General features: G+C 36.2%; 1 protein-coding gene and 1 pseudogene across 5 annotated transcripts in view; both read right to left on the bottom strand.

Annotated features, from left to right (window-relative positions):
* Positions 1-14,971, bottom strand: part of MSH3 (mutS homolog 3) — a 178,479-nt gene that overhangs the window by 17,224 nt on the left and 146,284 nt on the right. For all 5 annotated transcript variants that reach the window (XM_028114541.2, XM_028114539.2, XM_028114538.2 and 2 more), the window contains exon 21: positions 539-725. In XM_028114541.2, coding sequence (XP_027970342.1) covers positions 539-725 — 187 coding nt within the window. The remainder of the gene's footprint in view (positions 1-538; positions 726-14,971) is intronic.
* LOC114217667 (U4 spliceosomal RNA) lies at positions 11,465-11,538 on the bottom strand (annotated as a pseudogene).

Raw genomic sequence — 14,971 nt, 5'->3', positions numbered from 1 at the left:
TAACACAAACAAAACTTCATAAGGAGATGCTCAGAACTGCAATCTGGAAAAAACAGATATGCATTAAAAGAGTGAAACAGAAAGACACAAAGACATGAGATTAAAAGCCTACTATCGAGGTCCTGTAGGATACTGCTGAAAAAAGGATTTCATAGGTTAAAAATGGCTCTATCTCCTTTCTGTTCTTTCCTTAAGGACTGGTTGCAGGTTGGGTGGGGAGTGTCCCTGCTTTTGATTTAGAGTTTGCCAAGGAAAATAAGAAACAGTTCTGGGGGGGAAATATTACCAGAGAGGCCTTCATCCTACTGACCAGGCTTATTTGGCTTCAGCAAAAGCAAAGAAGACAATTCAAAGAATTACAGACATGACGTAGGGCCAGTCCATCTAAGTTCAATGTATAGTGTTTCAGTGGTCAATTGCAGGTATAGGGTCACTTATAATAATTAAAGATAATTTTGAACATTTAGAAGCTGAGGCCAGAAAAATAATCTGTATACTATGCATCATTCACATACAAAAAGGTACGCAAGATACTCACATCTCTAATAAAATGCTCGAGTGTAGCATAAGCAATGGCAATTCCATCATGGGTGCTTGTCCCTCTTCCCAATTCATCCAAGATAACCAAGGACTGGGATGTTGCTTGTCTTATTATTTCTGCTGTGTCAGTCAGCTCTTCCATAAAGGTACTCTGTCCTTTATATATATTATCTGCAGCACCCATCCTACAAATAAGATGAAGACACCTTGATTTTTTTCCTCTGAATTTTATTATTAGGAAGCCAAGTATTACTTTATGAACAATAAAGGATCCCTGAGGGTCTATATACTTTATGCCAATAATAGCTGAAATCATATTAAACAAAAATAAACATGTGTTGGATATAAAAGAGTGCCTAACATCAAACTGCACCCTGTAGAAACATTGTGGATGGAGTCTGAGAGATTGGACAGAGATTCCAAAAAGTAGGGAAACCTGACCCTACCTTCTGAGCAATCATTCCAAACCAAAGTTTTGGTATTCCCAAGGGAAAATACTGCCTCTCTGTGTTTAAAAAAATCCATGAGTACTAGAAAATTATAGAATTAAAGGGTTTTGTCCCTAGTCTTTCCTAAAGAAGATTCCACAGTGTATGACAAATTATAGTATCATGTTGAGATAATTTATTTATATAAGCTAAAATTTTTACTAGGATCATAAATGTTTAGTAATCTCAGACACCTAAAACAGGTTCCTAAAGTGGACTTCATGGAACACAGTTCTTAAGAGATGTCAAGAAATGGGTGCAAAAGATGTAAGGGTTTCTTTCCTGTAAGATTTCCATGATCCTTTAATATTATACTACACATTATGTATTTTCTAGAGAAGGATCTACTATACAGCATTTCTCTAACTCATTTAACTGTGGACCCCTAAAACTCCCAGAGCACCTTGTGGCAATAATGGTCTACAGAATATATTTGGGGAAATGTCTATTTAGTCCAAAAGGATTCTGGAAAAAAAAAAAAAGTGTGTGTGGGGTAGAATCATTAAGCAATACTCACTCAAGGTCATGCAGTTAATAGCAAAACTTAGAATTCAGGTTTTCGACCCGCTAACCAGCTTTGTGAATTCTGGTTAACTATTTTCTTAGCAAAATACCTTCATCAATGTAGTTTTGCTCTAATAGTTCACCTGTGACCTACAGTAGCATAATGTACCTTTTCTTTTTGGAGAAACTCATGGTGAAATCCAGCCTTAACCATCCCCGGACTGGAGCCTTGTACTGGGCAGGGAAGATGGAGTACATTGTTTTTCCCACAGATTGATAGACCCTTAGGAGAACTGCTCCAGGAATCAGTGTCATTTAGAAACTGTATGTAACTCCATCTAGGATAACTCTACTATAGATGGGATTATTAAGGTTTTATAGAAAGTGTTTAATTTTATCCACTTTAAAATCAATAACTTTAAAACATAATTTCTGAAATGTTGTTAACTTATGAGCATTCTGGTTACTTCCTTAAAGTTCAAATACTATTATTTATATCAATTTCCAGTGTTTAATAATATTTCTCACCACCACAAAGGTTAAACTTTCCTATCTCTGAAACCATTCTGAATTCTCTAGAATGGTAATGTTTGACCCCCATTAAATATGGTTGCTTTTACTCCCTACAGGTTGCAAGCTGACGAAAAGAATGAATCTTTAGTGGATAACGAAGTGCTCTGAGATAAGGCAAATGTTGGGGGGGAAGGGTCTTTGATTCTCAAGAATTAGAATAATAAGCAAGCACTAAGTAAGATTTTAATACAATAGTCTAAGTATTATACTTAAGTGTTTTCTAGAAATAGTAGGGTAACACAGTGGCCTGGCTAGAAATTTCATGAACTGTAGGATGCTCTTGGGAAGATATTTTTAGGCAGATACACACATACACATATAAAACATTTAGTATATGACAAGGGAGAGATTTCTAATCAGTAAGGGAGGAAAGGATGAATGATCAATCCACAAAAAACATGCCAGCTAGTTGGTTATCTTGAAAACAAAACAAAACAGATGTGCCCCTACTCAAACCATATTCCAAAATAAAATTATATGGATTTAAAAGCTTAATGTAAAAAAAGAAACCATAAACATACCAAGAGGTATAAATGAAATTTAATCTCTGGATAGGCAGATGGGTGGCTTTATAAACTTAGCACACCAAAACATGTGTACAGCAAAAAAACACATAGGAAAAAGTTAAAGGCAAACCACAAACTGACACAAATAGTTGCTACATTTATAAAAAAGGGTTAATATTCCTAAAACAAATATTCTCATAAAGCAAAACAAAATGGTGAACATTCCAACAGAGACAGGCAAAGGACAGGAAGAATCAATTCACACACACACAAACTCACGAAAATATTCATATATTATGCAAGTTCACACAGGAATAAAATGCTGCTTTATATATATGAATTAGCAAAGAGATGAAAAAGAATGATGACATCTACCACTGTCGAGAGTGTAGGGAAAAGGGTATTCTTATGTGAGACTGAGAGTTGTTACAGTCTCCCAAAATGCAATTTAGTAATGTCTGTCAGAAGTCTTTCACAACCCATAAATTTTACTCTAGGAATTAACACTATGGAAATTATCGCAGAGGTATGAAAAATGCATGTATAAATATATTCCTTAATGTTGTCCAGTGAAAAACTGGAAAAATCAAATGCCTAAAAAAAAAGAGAGAGCAATAATACTATGATGGAAAACTCTGCAACCAGTAGAACTAGCATGTTTGAATTTATGACATGGGAAAATGGTCACAACATACCTTATGTGAAAACACTAGGTCACCAGAAAGTGTCTAGATTTAGCGGAGGGACCTGCTAGGGCAACAGGCCTGCCCAACTGCTGAGGAAGCACATGCCAGGGCTAAGAACACCTGAGGTAGTGTTCCATTGAGACACTTGGACAGCATCCAAAATTAAAGAAAAATCTGAGGAGAGCTGAGGAACACCGACAGGAGGAAAGAGAAGAACTGAGAACAACCAACAAAACAACGACCACAGAGGAAATGAATAAAAATATAATTCACTAAACAGAATTAAAACAAACAAAACCTCTATTTGGTGTCCTCAGAGAGATTAAGAACACTGCCGCCTTAAAATAAAACAGCCTGCCAAAAAAAGGAACAGCTGGAGAACAAAAACTCTTGTAAATTAAAAATATGATGACCGAAAAAATTCACTGTATAGGCGGGATTAAAATTAGATCCTGTGGAGGACCAAGATTTTAATCTGAAAGATAAATTCAAAGAAATCTCTGAGCCCAGTAAACAGATCAAGAAATGAAAAATACACACAAATAATTTTAACACAGCCAGTTCGTGAGGGTTTAAAGCCCACCCAATAGGAAGTGCAGAAGGCAGACAGTTGTATCATAGAAGAAATTACTGCTACACTGAAATAAGACATGCATCTTCAAATGGAAAGCTTCCACAAAATGACAAGAGTATTAAGACAAGACTTACGCGTAGAAACATACAGGTAAAATTTTAGATATGACAGAAATTTTTTTAAAACTCCTCAACACTTCAGAGAGAGAAAAAAAACATTCCTAACAAAAAGATGAGAATAAGATGCCATAAAAAAAAAAAAATAAGATGCCATCAAACTGCTTATCTATAATCAATGCCAAACTAGAAGATAAGGGAGCAATTCCTTTACATTTAAAATCTGGGAGTTTATATTCATTTAAACTTGCAAAACAGATAGGAGGACAAAATAAAGCTTATTTTAGACTTTCAAGAACTCAGAAAATTTGCCACCGTGAGTCCTCATGAATAAACTGCTCAAAGACAGAGAGAGACCAAAAAGGGAAAAGAGCATTCGAGAAGAAAACACGAGATACAGGGAATAAGAGAAGTGAAAAAAGCTAGAAAGAAATGAAAATTTTAGACTGGGATGCTTAGGAGGAGCCCCTCTGACAGTCTAACACCTTAAGAATTACATACTTTTTAAGCTTTCAAGTGAATGTGGATGTAACATATACACAAATCCTAATAACGTAAATGCTGATTATTGGGTCCTTCCATTTGTAAACTAGCCTATGAAAAAGAACCAGATAATTACAGCAGGACAGATGAGAGCTTTTGGAAAGGTAAACGTAAGAACAGTTTTAAAATTAGGCAAGCTCATGGAATGATAAATGATTTCTTTGTATTTGTAGCCAGTTCAACAGCTACTATCTAAAGTAAATCCATCTAAAATCAGAGTGAGGAATATTTTACAGACGTTGTAGGTTAACTACCAGCAGAACAAAAGTGGGACCCCTCGGAGCGACTGCTCTGAGTGCAAAGGGCTAAGGTCCGGTGCCAGAGGGCCTGGGGGGTTGGGGGGAGCCTTTCAGTTTTCAATTGTGTGCCCCCTGTACTGTTTGAGTTCCCTCCTATTGTGACCGGCATTGCTTCTGTAATCATAGTTTTTAAAAAAAATGTTATGTTGTTTTTATTAAAAACTACCTGTGCAGAAAAAAATATTGAAGGTTATCAACATGTTTAGAGTTATTGTCTCAGGGTTGGGAGAATTACTGGTCATTTGGTGACCCTTTCTCTTCCTCCAAACACCTAGCAAAACATCTGGTACAAGGATGGAGAATGATAGAAGAATATTAAATAATGTCTTCTTTCCTAACTCCAGGGATTAAGACATTTTAGGCAACAGTGGCCTAACGTGGCTGCTAACAAGATTCTATGCTTTTTAAATGTCCATTTCATTATCATCATTGAGGTACCTTTAGGAATCAGTTCAAAATAAAATATAGAGTCAATAATTATAGATAAATGTATACATAAAAGTCAGTAATTTAAGTTTACATTTAAAGAAGCAAGTCACATTTTATACAATAGAGATGTTCAGAAAGGCTGAGTTTTAGTCACTAGAAATAGGTGAATTCTTATTTTAGGCCTTAGGCCTTGAACTTGAACTCTCTATATATCTATCTCTTGGCATTAAAAAATTAGCTGTCACATTGAAAAAGGAAGTTCTGGCCTAGAAGATGGAGTGAAAACTTTTAAAAAGTCATGCAATTTATAAATTATGTAATGTAGCTAAATATGGTAGAAAAGTAATAACTTGAGGGAAGAGACCAGCGCTCTAGTCCTGGCTTGGCCACTAAGTACCGTGTCATCTTAGCCAAGTTAAGTAACTTTCCTGTGTGGTCCTAGTTTCCTCATCTGTGCAATGGGGAGGTTGGAACAGTAAGCCTCTATGGGCCCATCCTCTTCTCAAGTCCCATGGTTTTCACGAATGTGTTCATTTATGCTCATACTGGCATAGCAAAAAGTCTACTAGACTAAGTTTCACATTCTGAATATCAATATCAACTTATTTAACTTGGGCAAATCCTTTAATTGAAACTTAACTTTTCAATTAGTTATTCCCCATAGTGGCTGAAGCTCAAATGTGATAACACACGTGAGAAAGAGAGAGCATTTTATTGTGTTCTGGGCACCCACCTGAGTGTTACACCTGCATTATTTCACTGATTCCTGACACCACATGAGATAAAACTTTATCCTAATTTGCAGCTGAGGGAACAGGTTTAGTGACCAAAAGGCTAGTCAGTCATGGAGTCAGGATTCAAACCCAGGTCCGTCTAATGCCAGAATGTACACTCTGATCTCCTTACCATACACGCTGTAAAAGGCTGGAAGTATGTGTGATAGACACACAATAAAGTGACCCCAATGAACTCTGCATTCTGGTGTTCACCCCCTTGTACTATTCCACCTCCCCTAAGTGTGGGTGGGACCTGTGACTTGCTTTCAACCAACGGAATACAGCCAAAGTGATGGGATTTTACTCCCTAGATCATCTGATGTTATGTGAGACCATGTGTTGCTACAGACTTGACACTACAGACTTTCTCCCTAGCTGGCTTTGAAGAAGCATGCTACCGGACCGTGAGAGGACCATGTGAAAAGGATCTGTGTGAGTGGTCTCTAGGAGCTGAGAGCAGTCCCTAGCCAACAGCCAGCAAGGAAGCAGGGAGCTTAGTCCTATTATCTCAAGGTGATGGATTCTGCCAACAACCTGAATGAGCTTGTAAGTGGATCCATCCCCAGAGTTCAGCCTCCAGATGAGAACTCTGATCAGGACCCACCTAAGCCATGCCTGGACTCATAAACCACAGAAACTCTGAAATAATATGCTGTTTCTTTTAGCTGCTGAATTTGTGACAATTTGTTATACAACACAGAAAACTAATTCAGTACCTTTACTCTGTAAGTATGAAAAATGAGAATTTGGTGTTCTCTTTGGATTCCTCTAGCCCTCTTAATCTACAATATCCAGTCCTTAGTACTCTCCTTTCAAACCCACTGACGTTTCACTAATTTATGTTCTTTGATCCGAGTTATTCCAATAACCTAACTTTTCTATCTTCACTTTCTCTAACAGCTATTCTATTTTTCACCTTACCAGCAGACTCCTATTTTAAAATCAACTGAGTCATATTGAAATAAGTATAACAAGTCAGTCACAGAAAGACAAATACTGCCTGACTCCACTTATGTGAGTTCTCTAAAATAAACAAACTTGGGGCGCCTGGGTGACTCAGTTGTTAAGCGTCTGCCTTCAGCTCAGGTCATGATCCCAGGGTCCTGGGATCGAGCCCCACATCAGGCTCCCTGCTCGGGGGGAGTCTGCTTCTCCCTCTGACTCTCCCCCTTCTCGTGCTCTCTTCTCAAATAATTTTAAAAAAAAAATCTTAAAATAAAATAAAATAAATGAACTCATAGAAACAGAGAGTAGAATGGTGGTTGCCAAGGGCTAATTTTGGGGTGGGGAGAGAATGGGAATTGCTAATCAACAGGCATACAGTTTCGATCATGCAACTTGAGTAAGTGCTAGAGATCTGCTGCACCAACACTGTTCCTATAGTCAACAAAAATGCATTGTACACTTAAAAATTTGTTAAGAGGGTAGATTTCCTGTTAACTATTCTTACCACAATAAAATAATTTTTTTGAGATCTATAATAAAAGAAAATAAGAAGGTGTCTCAAACTAGACAATAGCTTTTCCTGCAATGTCAGTTAACAGTTGATATCGCATGAATGATTTTAAAAGTTTAAATGTACTTTTTTTCTAATCTTACTACTAATTATTGAGTTTAATCACTGACAACTGCTGCATATACATACAGACTGAATCTTATCCAAGAGGCAGCAGGACACGATGGTTGAGTGTACGAATCCCAGTGTGCTGTGTTTCAGTTTCCCCATCTGTAAACAGTGACAATAACAGTGCCTGCTTTTCTACTTCTCAGGGATGGTTACGAGACATAAATAAGTTAATATTTATAATTAAAAAAAACCCAAAACAAACTTACAATGGTTTCCTAAAGCCTGGAAAATAAAACCCTAAATTCCTAGCATGGTTTACAAGGCCTTCTGAGTCTCTGTCCCTAAACCTCTCTCCAATCTCTTCTCCTTCTCAAACCTAACCCAAATGAGTCAAGAGTAAACAACAATGTGAATGTCCAAACTTAAAGGTAACAGAGGCCTGATTGACCATTTGTGGCAAAAGTCGCAAGGAGTGAGAGGATTTAAACTTATGTTCTCTTTTGTGCTTCCCTATAAATTAGGGTTATCCTGTACACTGTTGCTGTGTTTATTCTAAAATTACAATGTAAAAATCTAAGGAACATGAGAGAAACTTCAGTTTTTAATGGATATAAAAATTAATGTTTAATATTTTCATGGAAAGCTTATTGCAATAATACAGTACCTGGTAATTTAAAACTAGCATGCAATCTCAACAGTATTCACCTGTATTTTCCACTCAGTTTAAAGACACTGCATTTAAAAGAGTAATTCCAATTTTCCCTTTTCACGATAACCTACTTAATGTAAAAATGCTTTTCCTATGCTAAATTTTTAGTGGTAAAGTCAAACTCATGCTGATGAAGTATAATTTTTAAAAATGCTATTTACTTTCTGCTTATCCAAACTACCCTTGCTAATGTCTTCAAGGCCTTCCTGACAAGACTAACACATGGCCCATTCTCCATCCTGACCTTCTTAGATTTTCTCACTGATGACCACCAATTGTTCTCTAACGATCTTAGCACCAAAGCCCTGATAGCCTCTCAGTCACCCTCAGACTCCACGCCGAGTGCAGAAGCCCAACGTGGGATGGATTCCATGACTGTGAGATCATGACCTGAGCTGAAATCTGGAGTCAGACGCTTAACTGACTGCGCCACCCAGGCGCCCCTCTCAGTGACCTTTTATCCAAAGCCCTTGTTGCTCTCACTCAATCTCTCCTATGGGATCTGTCTGCCTAGATGAGCTACAGACACCAAAAGATGATTGCTCTAGACAGACTTACTTTCCCTTTCCCTGGTTTTTTTTTTTCCTTCCATGTTCACATTCCCTACAGAGAACTGGGTCATTTCTTTCTCCAATGGTTCCTTCCACTTTGATAGGTTAGAACCTGTACGATAGCAAAGAATTTCCCATTAACAAGCCAAGAGAGTAAAAAAAAAGTCTTATTGCTGGCCAACTTGGTTGTAATCATTTTATACTCTCATTTTACAGGTGTGGGAAAACACTTCAAACATCAAGTCACTTTCCCAAGGTGACACAGTGAATTTGTGGCAGAGAAGAAAAAAAACACACAGGCCTTCAGGTTCCCGGCTTGCAGATGAATTACCCCAACGTGCCTCATGGTATTACTAGGTTTCTGCCCTTAAGGACAGCAGACCAGATTTCAGGGGATCTTAGATATACTTTTATTATGCAATGGGTCCTAACTCTGCCATTAGGCCAGTGATTTTCGTGTATCTTTTTAGCTGTTAAATCCCTTGTTCAAATGAAATTTCGCAGAGAAACTCACTACAGATTAAATAAAAGGCATGCTGATTTGGTCACGACATAGCATTATTAGGCCCCCTCTCTTCATCCAAAGGGGGCTCTGGGGGCCTTTAAACACTATGTACAACAGTTTGAAAGCCCTTGCCTTAGCAGGCAACACATTTTCTATTACAATTCTATTTTTCCACAGCACATGATGAGAAAGGAACAGTGCTGCCCAGCCGACCTGAAGAAAGGCCAGCTTGTTAGCCAGTCACTGAGGCGACTAGAGAAATGTATGCTTCTGACGCTGAGAAATGTTTCCTGATAAAAATATTTTCTGCTAACTTCCCTTAAGAAATAAGTTTATTTTTCCAATAAATTTCAGCAGTATAATGATTCTGATGGACACAGCATTTTATAACTAAACACATTTTCCTTTTCACCTTGGTTACTAATAACTGAATAACATCTTATAATAACAAATAGCAACTCGCACTTTCTTATTTTTCTATCCTTACTATCTTACATTTCTCTCCTTATTTTCTCTTTATTCCAGGGTCTTTAGATACCATTCTACTCTCTTATTATCCTGCTATATTGTCCATATCCCAAGTAAAGCAGCAAAACTAAGTTTCTGAAGCAAGACATTATAAATTAAAATTTTTATAACTTTTTATTACTTCAACAAGCACTTTACAAGACACAATACTGGACAATGATTCTTAAGTTTTTCAAATGTCACAATATGTTAGAGATTTAAGGAATTCTAGAACACATGTAATTATTATTCTGTCAGTATTTATATTCAAAAGTAATAAAAAAATGCATTCTTTAGGTTGCATCTTAGAGTTAGTTTGCTCTGAGTAGACAGGTTACAGTTATGTGATTAAGAAAAAAAAATCACTCTGATATTTTTAGGAGTGGCGGTTGACTAATCTTTCTAATCCCCTACTCCCTCCTCGCCTATAACCCTTATATAGGTCAACAAAGCTTAATAAAGCATTAATGGAAAAAAGAAATAAATAGTGTTTAAAATCAGTTTCTAAAATAAAGAACACTTACTTGAAAATTTGAACAAGAGTTTGTTTTAATGAGATCTTGATATTTTAAGATAACATTCTAGATATTTTTCAATTGTACCTAACAGGGTAGGCCTCTGTCCCCTCAAATCACAATTTCTGGGACTTATACAAGGAAAATGCTAGCATGAGGGAGAAGTACTGCAATTAACAAAGAAAATGATTTTTCATATTGAATGATCAATACTGGAGCTTAAATATCAAAATTACTGAATAGACACAGTAATTACTGTATTGCATTAGGATTTTTGGACATATCTGAGTGCTTCAAAACTTGTGGTAAAAATATATATAAATAAAATTTACCACTTAACCTTTTCAGGTATACAATTCAGTGGCATGAATAAGCACATTCTGTGCAGCCATCACCACGATCCATTACCAGATCTTTTCATCATCCCAAAAAAGAAATTCTGTACTCATTAAAAAACAAACTCCATATTCTCTCCTTCCTGCCAGCCCATTTGTAACCTCTATTCTATTTTCTGTCCCTATGAATTTTACTATTCTAGCTTCCTCATGTAAGTGGAATGCCTTATTTGTCCTCTACGTGCTCTGTATAGGAATAGGAGGTCTTTTATATTAGCTTATTTTGCCTTCCTTTTGGGAATGAAGATGTTTTCCTATTTACTTCACTTTGTTAACAGAATTCTGTAGAATATACATGTCTAAGCTTCTGATTTTTTGAATATTATGTAAATGTACACAAGGAAAATCATCTCCTAAATAACAAAGTACTCTAACTTTTGGGGAGGGTGGTATAAGAAAGAAAAATTTAAAAATTACAGTCCAAGAAAAGAAAAAGCTGCAAAAGGATACCAATTACTACAAGATGTGTAGATACAGGAGAGTACTTAAAAGGCATTTAAAAAAAATCTGTGTTGCATTTAATTAAACATAAACATTAACCCAGAAACGGAATGAAGCCACCGATGATTTAACACTACATTGTATGCATTTTAAAAAGAGCCTGAAAAGCCAAATACCTAAACAACAATTTCTAGGTAGTAGAATTACAGGTGATTTAAATGTCTTCCTTTTTTTGAGCTCTTCTATTTTTCAATTAGCAATTATCGTGCCTCAAATAAACCTCATTGGCTATGATAGTGCCACTGCGCAAAGCTTGAGCTCTTCTATTTTTAAATTTTGCACAGTGAACAAGCATTACATGTTATTTTTAAAAATCACAAATGATACATTTAAGAACACTTTAAGACAATGGAAAAAGAAGGTAATTACCAGGTTAAATAAGCAGCTTTCTTCCAGCAACATTGAAAACACTTTATTAGCAGCAATAAAATTATTATAAAGGCAAGAAAAAAAGTTTTTCTTTCATATAATTGTTTCTACTAACAGTTGCAATCAGATCACACTACCGTATTTAAAATTAACTTATAAAAGCTGTAACACTGAACTGCATATACAACTAAGCAAAAAATACTGTTAGCAATCTTTCAATTTCAATGGAAACGCTGCTGAGAATCAAGACAGCAATCCAGGAAAATGCCAAACTTGCATTGGCTTTCATGAAACCGTGTTCACTGGAAACATCTACAAACACATGCAGGCCACTTATGAAGGACATGGGCATTTTCCTATCAAAGGGAGCCCAGGATGTGCTGACTGGGCGAACTATTCTCTAACACATCCAGTAGTCCGCTCTGTGGAACTTAACTGTATCTGTGAAAGCCACAAATAATTAAGGCCATCAAAAGAAAGATAAGATTAATCAGTCATCAGGAATAAGATTAATCAGATTAATTAGTAAGACTAATAGAGGGGAACCTGACACAACCTGAGGGATGCATCCTTATAATTAAACGCACATTATGAGCTCAGGCAGGCAAAATCACAATCTCTCTGATTCCGTTGTTCTCTTTGCAAAATGTCAGAAGTTGAAATTGAACAATGGCTCTTAATCTGGATATGTTTCAGAGTCACTTGCAGAGGTTCTTAACTATAGAGTCCAAGAGTCCCCTTCATCACACCAATTACAACACTATCTCCAGGGGATCTGCGTTCAAGGGAACTGTCCGGCATCTGCATTTCAAACCAAACCAAATCCTCAGGTGACTGAAGTATTAAATTCATACAACCACTTTCTATCAAAAGATGAAGTGAGGCATCTCCTGTTTGGCAAACACAGCTGCGGGAACTAAATAAACAACAGAGATATTCATAGGCAACACTTCTGATGCCAATAGAATTCATAACAGCCTACTCATTTAGTAAAATATCACTTATCATGTGGTTTTTAGTGCTGGTATTTACTACCAACTAGAAAACATGCACTGATTCAAGATGTTCTCTTTCTGTCCAAGGAGGATATTTACATACATATATAAATATATATATTTATTATATAAATATATATTAGGATATATACATACACATATAAGTATATGTAAACATATATATATTTAATAGAGTACAAATACTCCACAGTAGGTGCTCAATCAATATTTGCTGAATTAAACTAGACCGGGCAAACAAATCATAATCATTTGCACAGTCAAAAGCAAATATTTAAAATAAGTACTTGAATGCCTATTACTCCCCAATTCTCTGTCAAAATAAACACACTATTATCATTTTGAGTACACCACATTCCTGAAGTGAGGGGCCATAACAGAGTTTACTTGGATAACATGGCAAGAAAATTATTAACCAAGGGCCACTTAATGTAAATACCCCTTTCTACCAACATTTAATTCACATAAGTAGAAGTAAATTCTGCTGAGAGAAGCCAATTGTTTTGCTTTTTTCAAACCAGACTAATTCACTGCTTTTCTAAAACTTAATTAGCGAGTCTAAAAAGCTCAATGAGGTTTAAGTTTGCATTTATCAGGATAATAAACAACAGATCTTATATTCCAGTGATGCACTCACACATGTTTATGATCCTTGGAAGTGTATGTCTAGAAATATTTAACTGATAAATACGTATATCACAATATACTGATATAAATATACTAATTAGAGCCACATGTAAATGTTTGCCAAAATTCTACTTTTAAAAATAATGTTCTTATTCAGGAAAAGGCTTATACAAGGTTACAATGTTCAGTAAAAAATATTCCTAAAGCCTGTCTATTCACAGCTTTTCACACATTTATATAGTCCTCTTACAGAACAGCACACGGCACACGATAGGCACTCAATGAGTATTTACAGAATGCATGAATTTAAAACCCAGTGTCATAAATGTCCAGTCAATAATACAAAAATAACCAATTTAAAGATAAAAGTTTGGAGCCAAATGTTATACATATATCTCACTCTGCTAGATTTTCAGTATTTCTTCCACTGAGTACAAAAAGGATTTGCAATGATTTGGAATAACAACATATCTATAATTTCATGAATATGAAACTAAGATCATAAGCCATACAGTAGATCTTCATATTTAAGACAGCACATTTTACAAGAGCTTTGAAAATGCTAATTTTGGATCTCATCTTAGAGATTCCAACTTAACAGGTCTCTGATACAGGGCTTAGAAAGTTTTAAACATTTGAAACAAGCATCTCTATGATTCTGATGCAGCTGATATAAGAACCATATTAGAGAAATACTCCCATGCATGAGAAGGGGAAAACTACACCAAATTTGTTTCTGCACCTGAGCCTTGAATTTAGCTCTTGCTTTCCTGGCAGCCAAGACAAAAAGGAATTAAAGAGGAAGTAACCACTGGCTGATGAGAGGAGGCCTCGCAGTTTGTCAGAGAAGGCCAATAAATTGCTTCAAATCTTTTTGTAAACAGGCACAGAATGCACTCGGAGGGAAAAAATTCTCTAGCATTAACAAAAAATGACTTTATCAGATGGTACTTCATATAAAAGACAGTAAATGATAAAAATGAAAATTTACTTATGAGCAATTTTGAAGACCATATAAAACATCAAATGGATATGTCTAATTTTATTTTATTTCATGTATTTATTTTTGAGACAGAGAGCGTGCACACACAGGCGAATGCATGCCTGCGCGCCTGTGCGCCTGCGCTAGTTGGGGAGGGGTGCAGAGGGAGACAAAGAGAGAGAAAATCCTAAGCAGGCTCCATACCCAGCGCAGAGCAGGATGCAGGGCTCAATCTCACGACCGTGAGATCATGACCTGAGCCAAAATCAAGAGTCAGACACTTAGCTGACTGGGCCACCCGGACACCCCTAATTTAATTTTAAAGCACAAGTACAAACTTTTACATACTGCTAGCAGCCTCTGAAGAACAAGATGCACATTCCTTACACTCCACAGTCCCACTCCTAGATAACAGCCTGGATTCAGAAAACTCATTCATGTGCCCCAGAAGATGTGTGTAAGACAAGTACCAGTACCATTTGCATTTGCAACAAATCTGAATCATGGAAAATGGATAAACTGTGGTAGGTGCATACACAATGGAATATCCATAATTATAGCAAAATGAGTAAACTAGAATTATATGTATCCATATGGATGAATTTCATAAATATAATATTGAGGGGGAAAAAGCCACTTGCAGAAGAATACACAGTGTGATGTGATACATATAAAGTGTAAAAGCATACCCAATAA

This window comes from Eumetopias jubatus, unplaced genomic scaffold (assembly GCF_037043125.1).
Source record: "Eumetopias jubatus isolate StellerSeaLion01/CBP00866 unplaced genomic scaffold, mEumJub1_p1.0 scaffold_5, whole genome shotgun sequence".
In the NCBI taxonomy this organism is placed as follows: domain Eukaryota; kingdom Metazoa; phylum Chordata; class Mammalia; order Carnivora; family Otariidae; genus Eumetopias; species Eumetopias jubatus.
The sequence above is the reverse complement of the archived record's forward strand: the minus strand, read 5'-3'. Positions and strand labels throughout refer to the sequence as shown.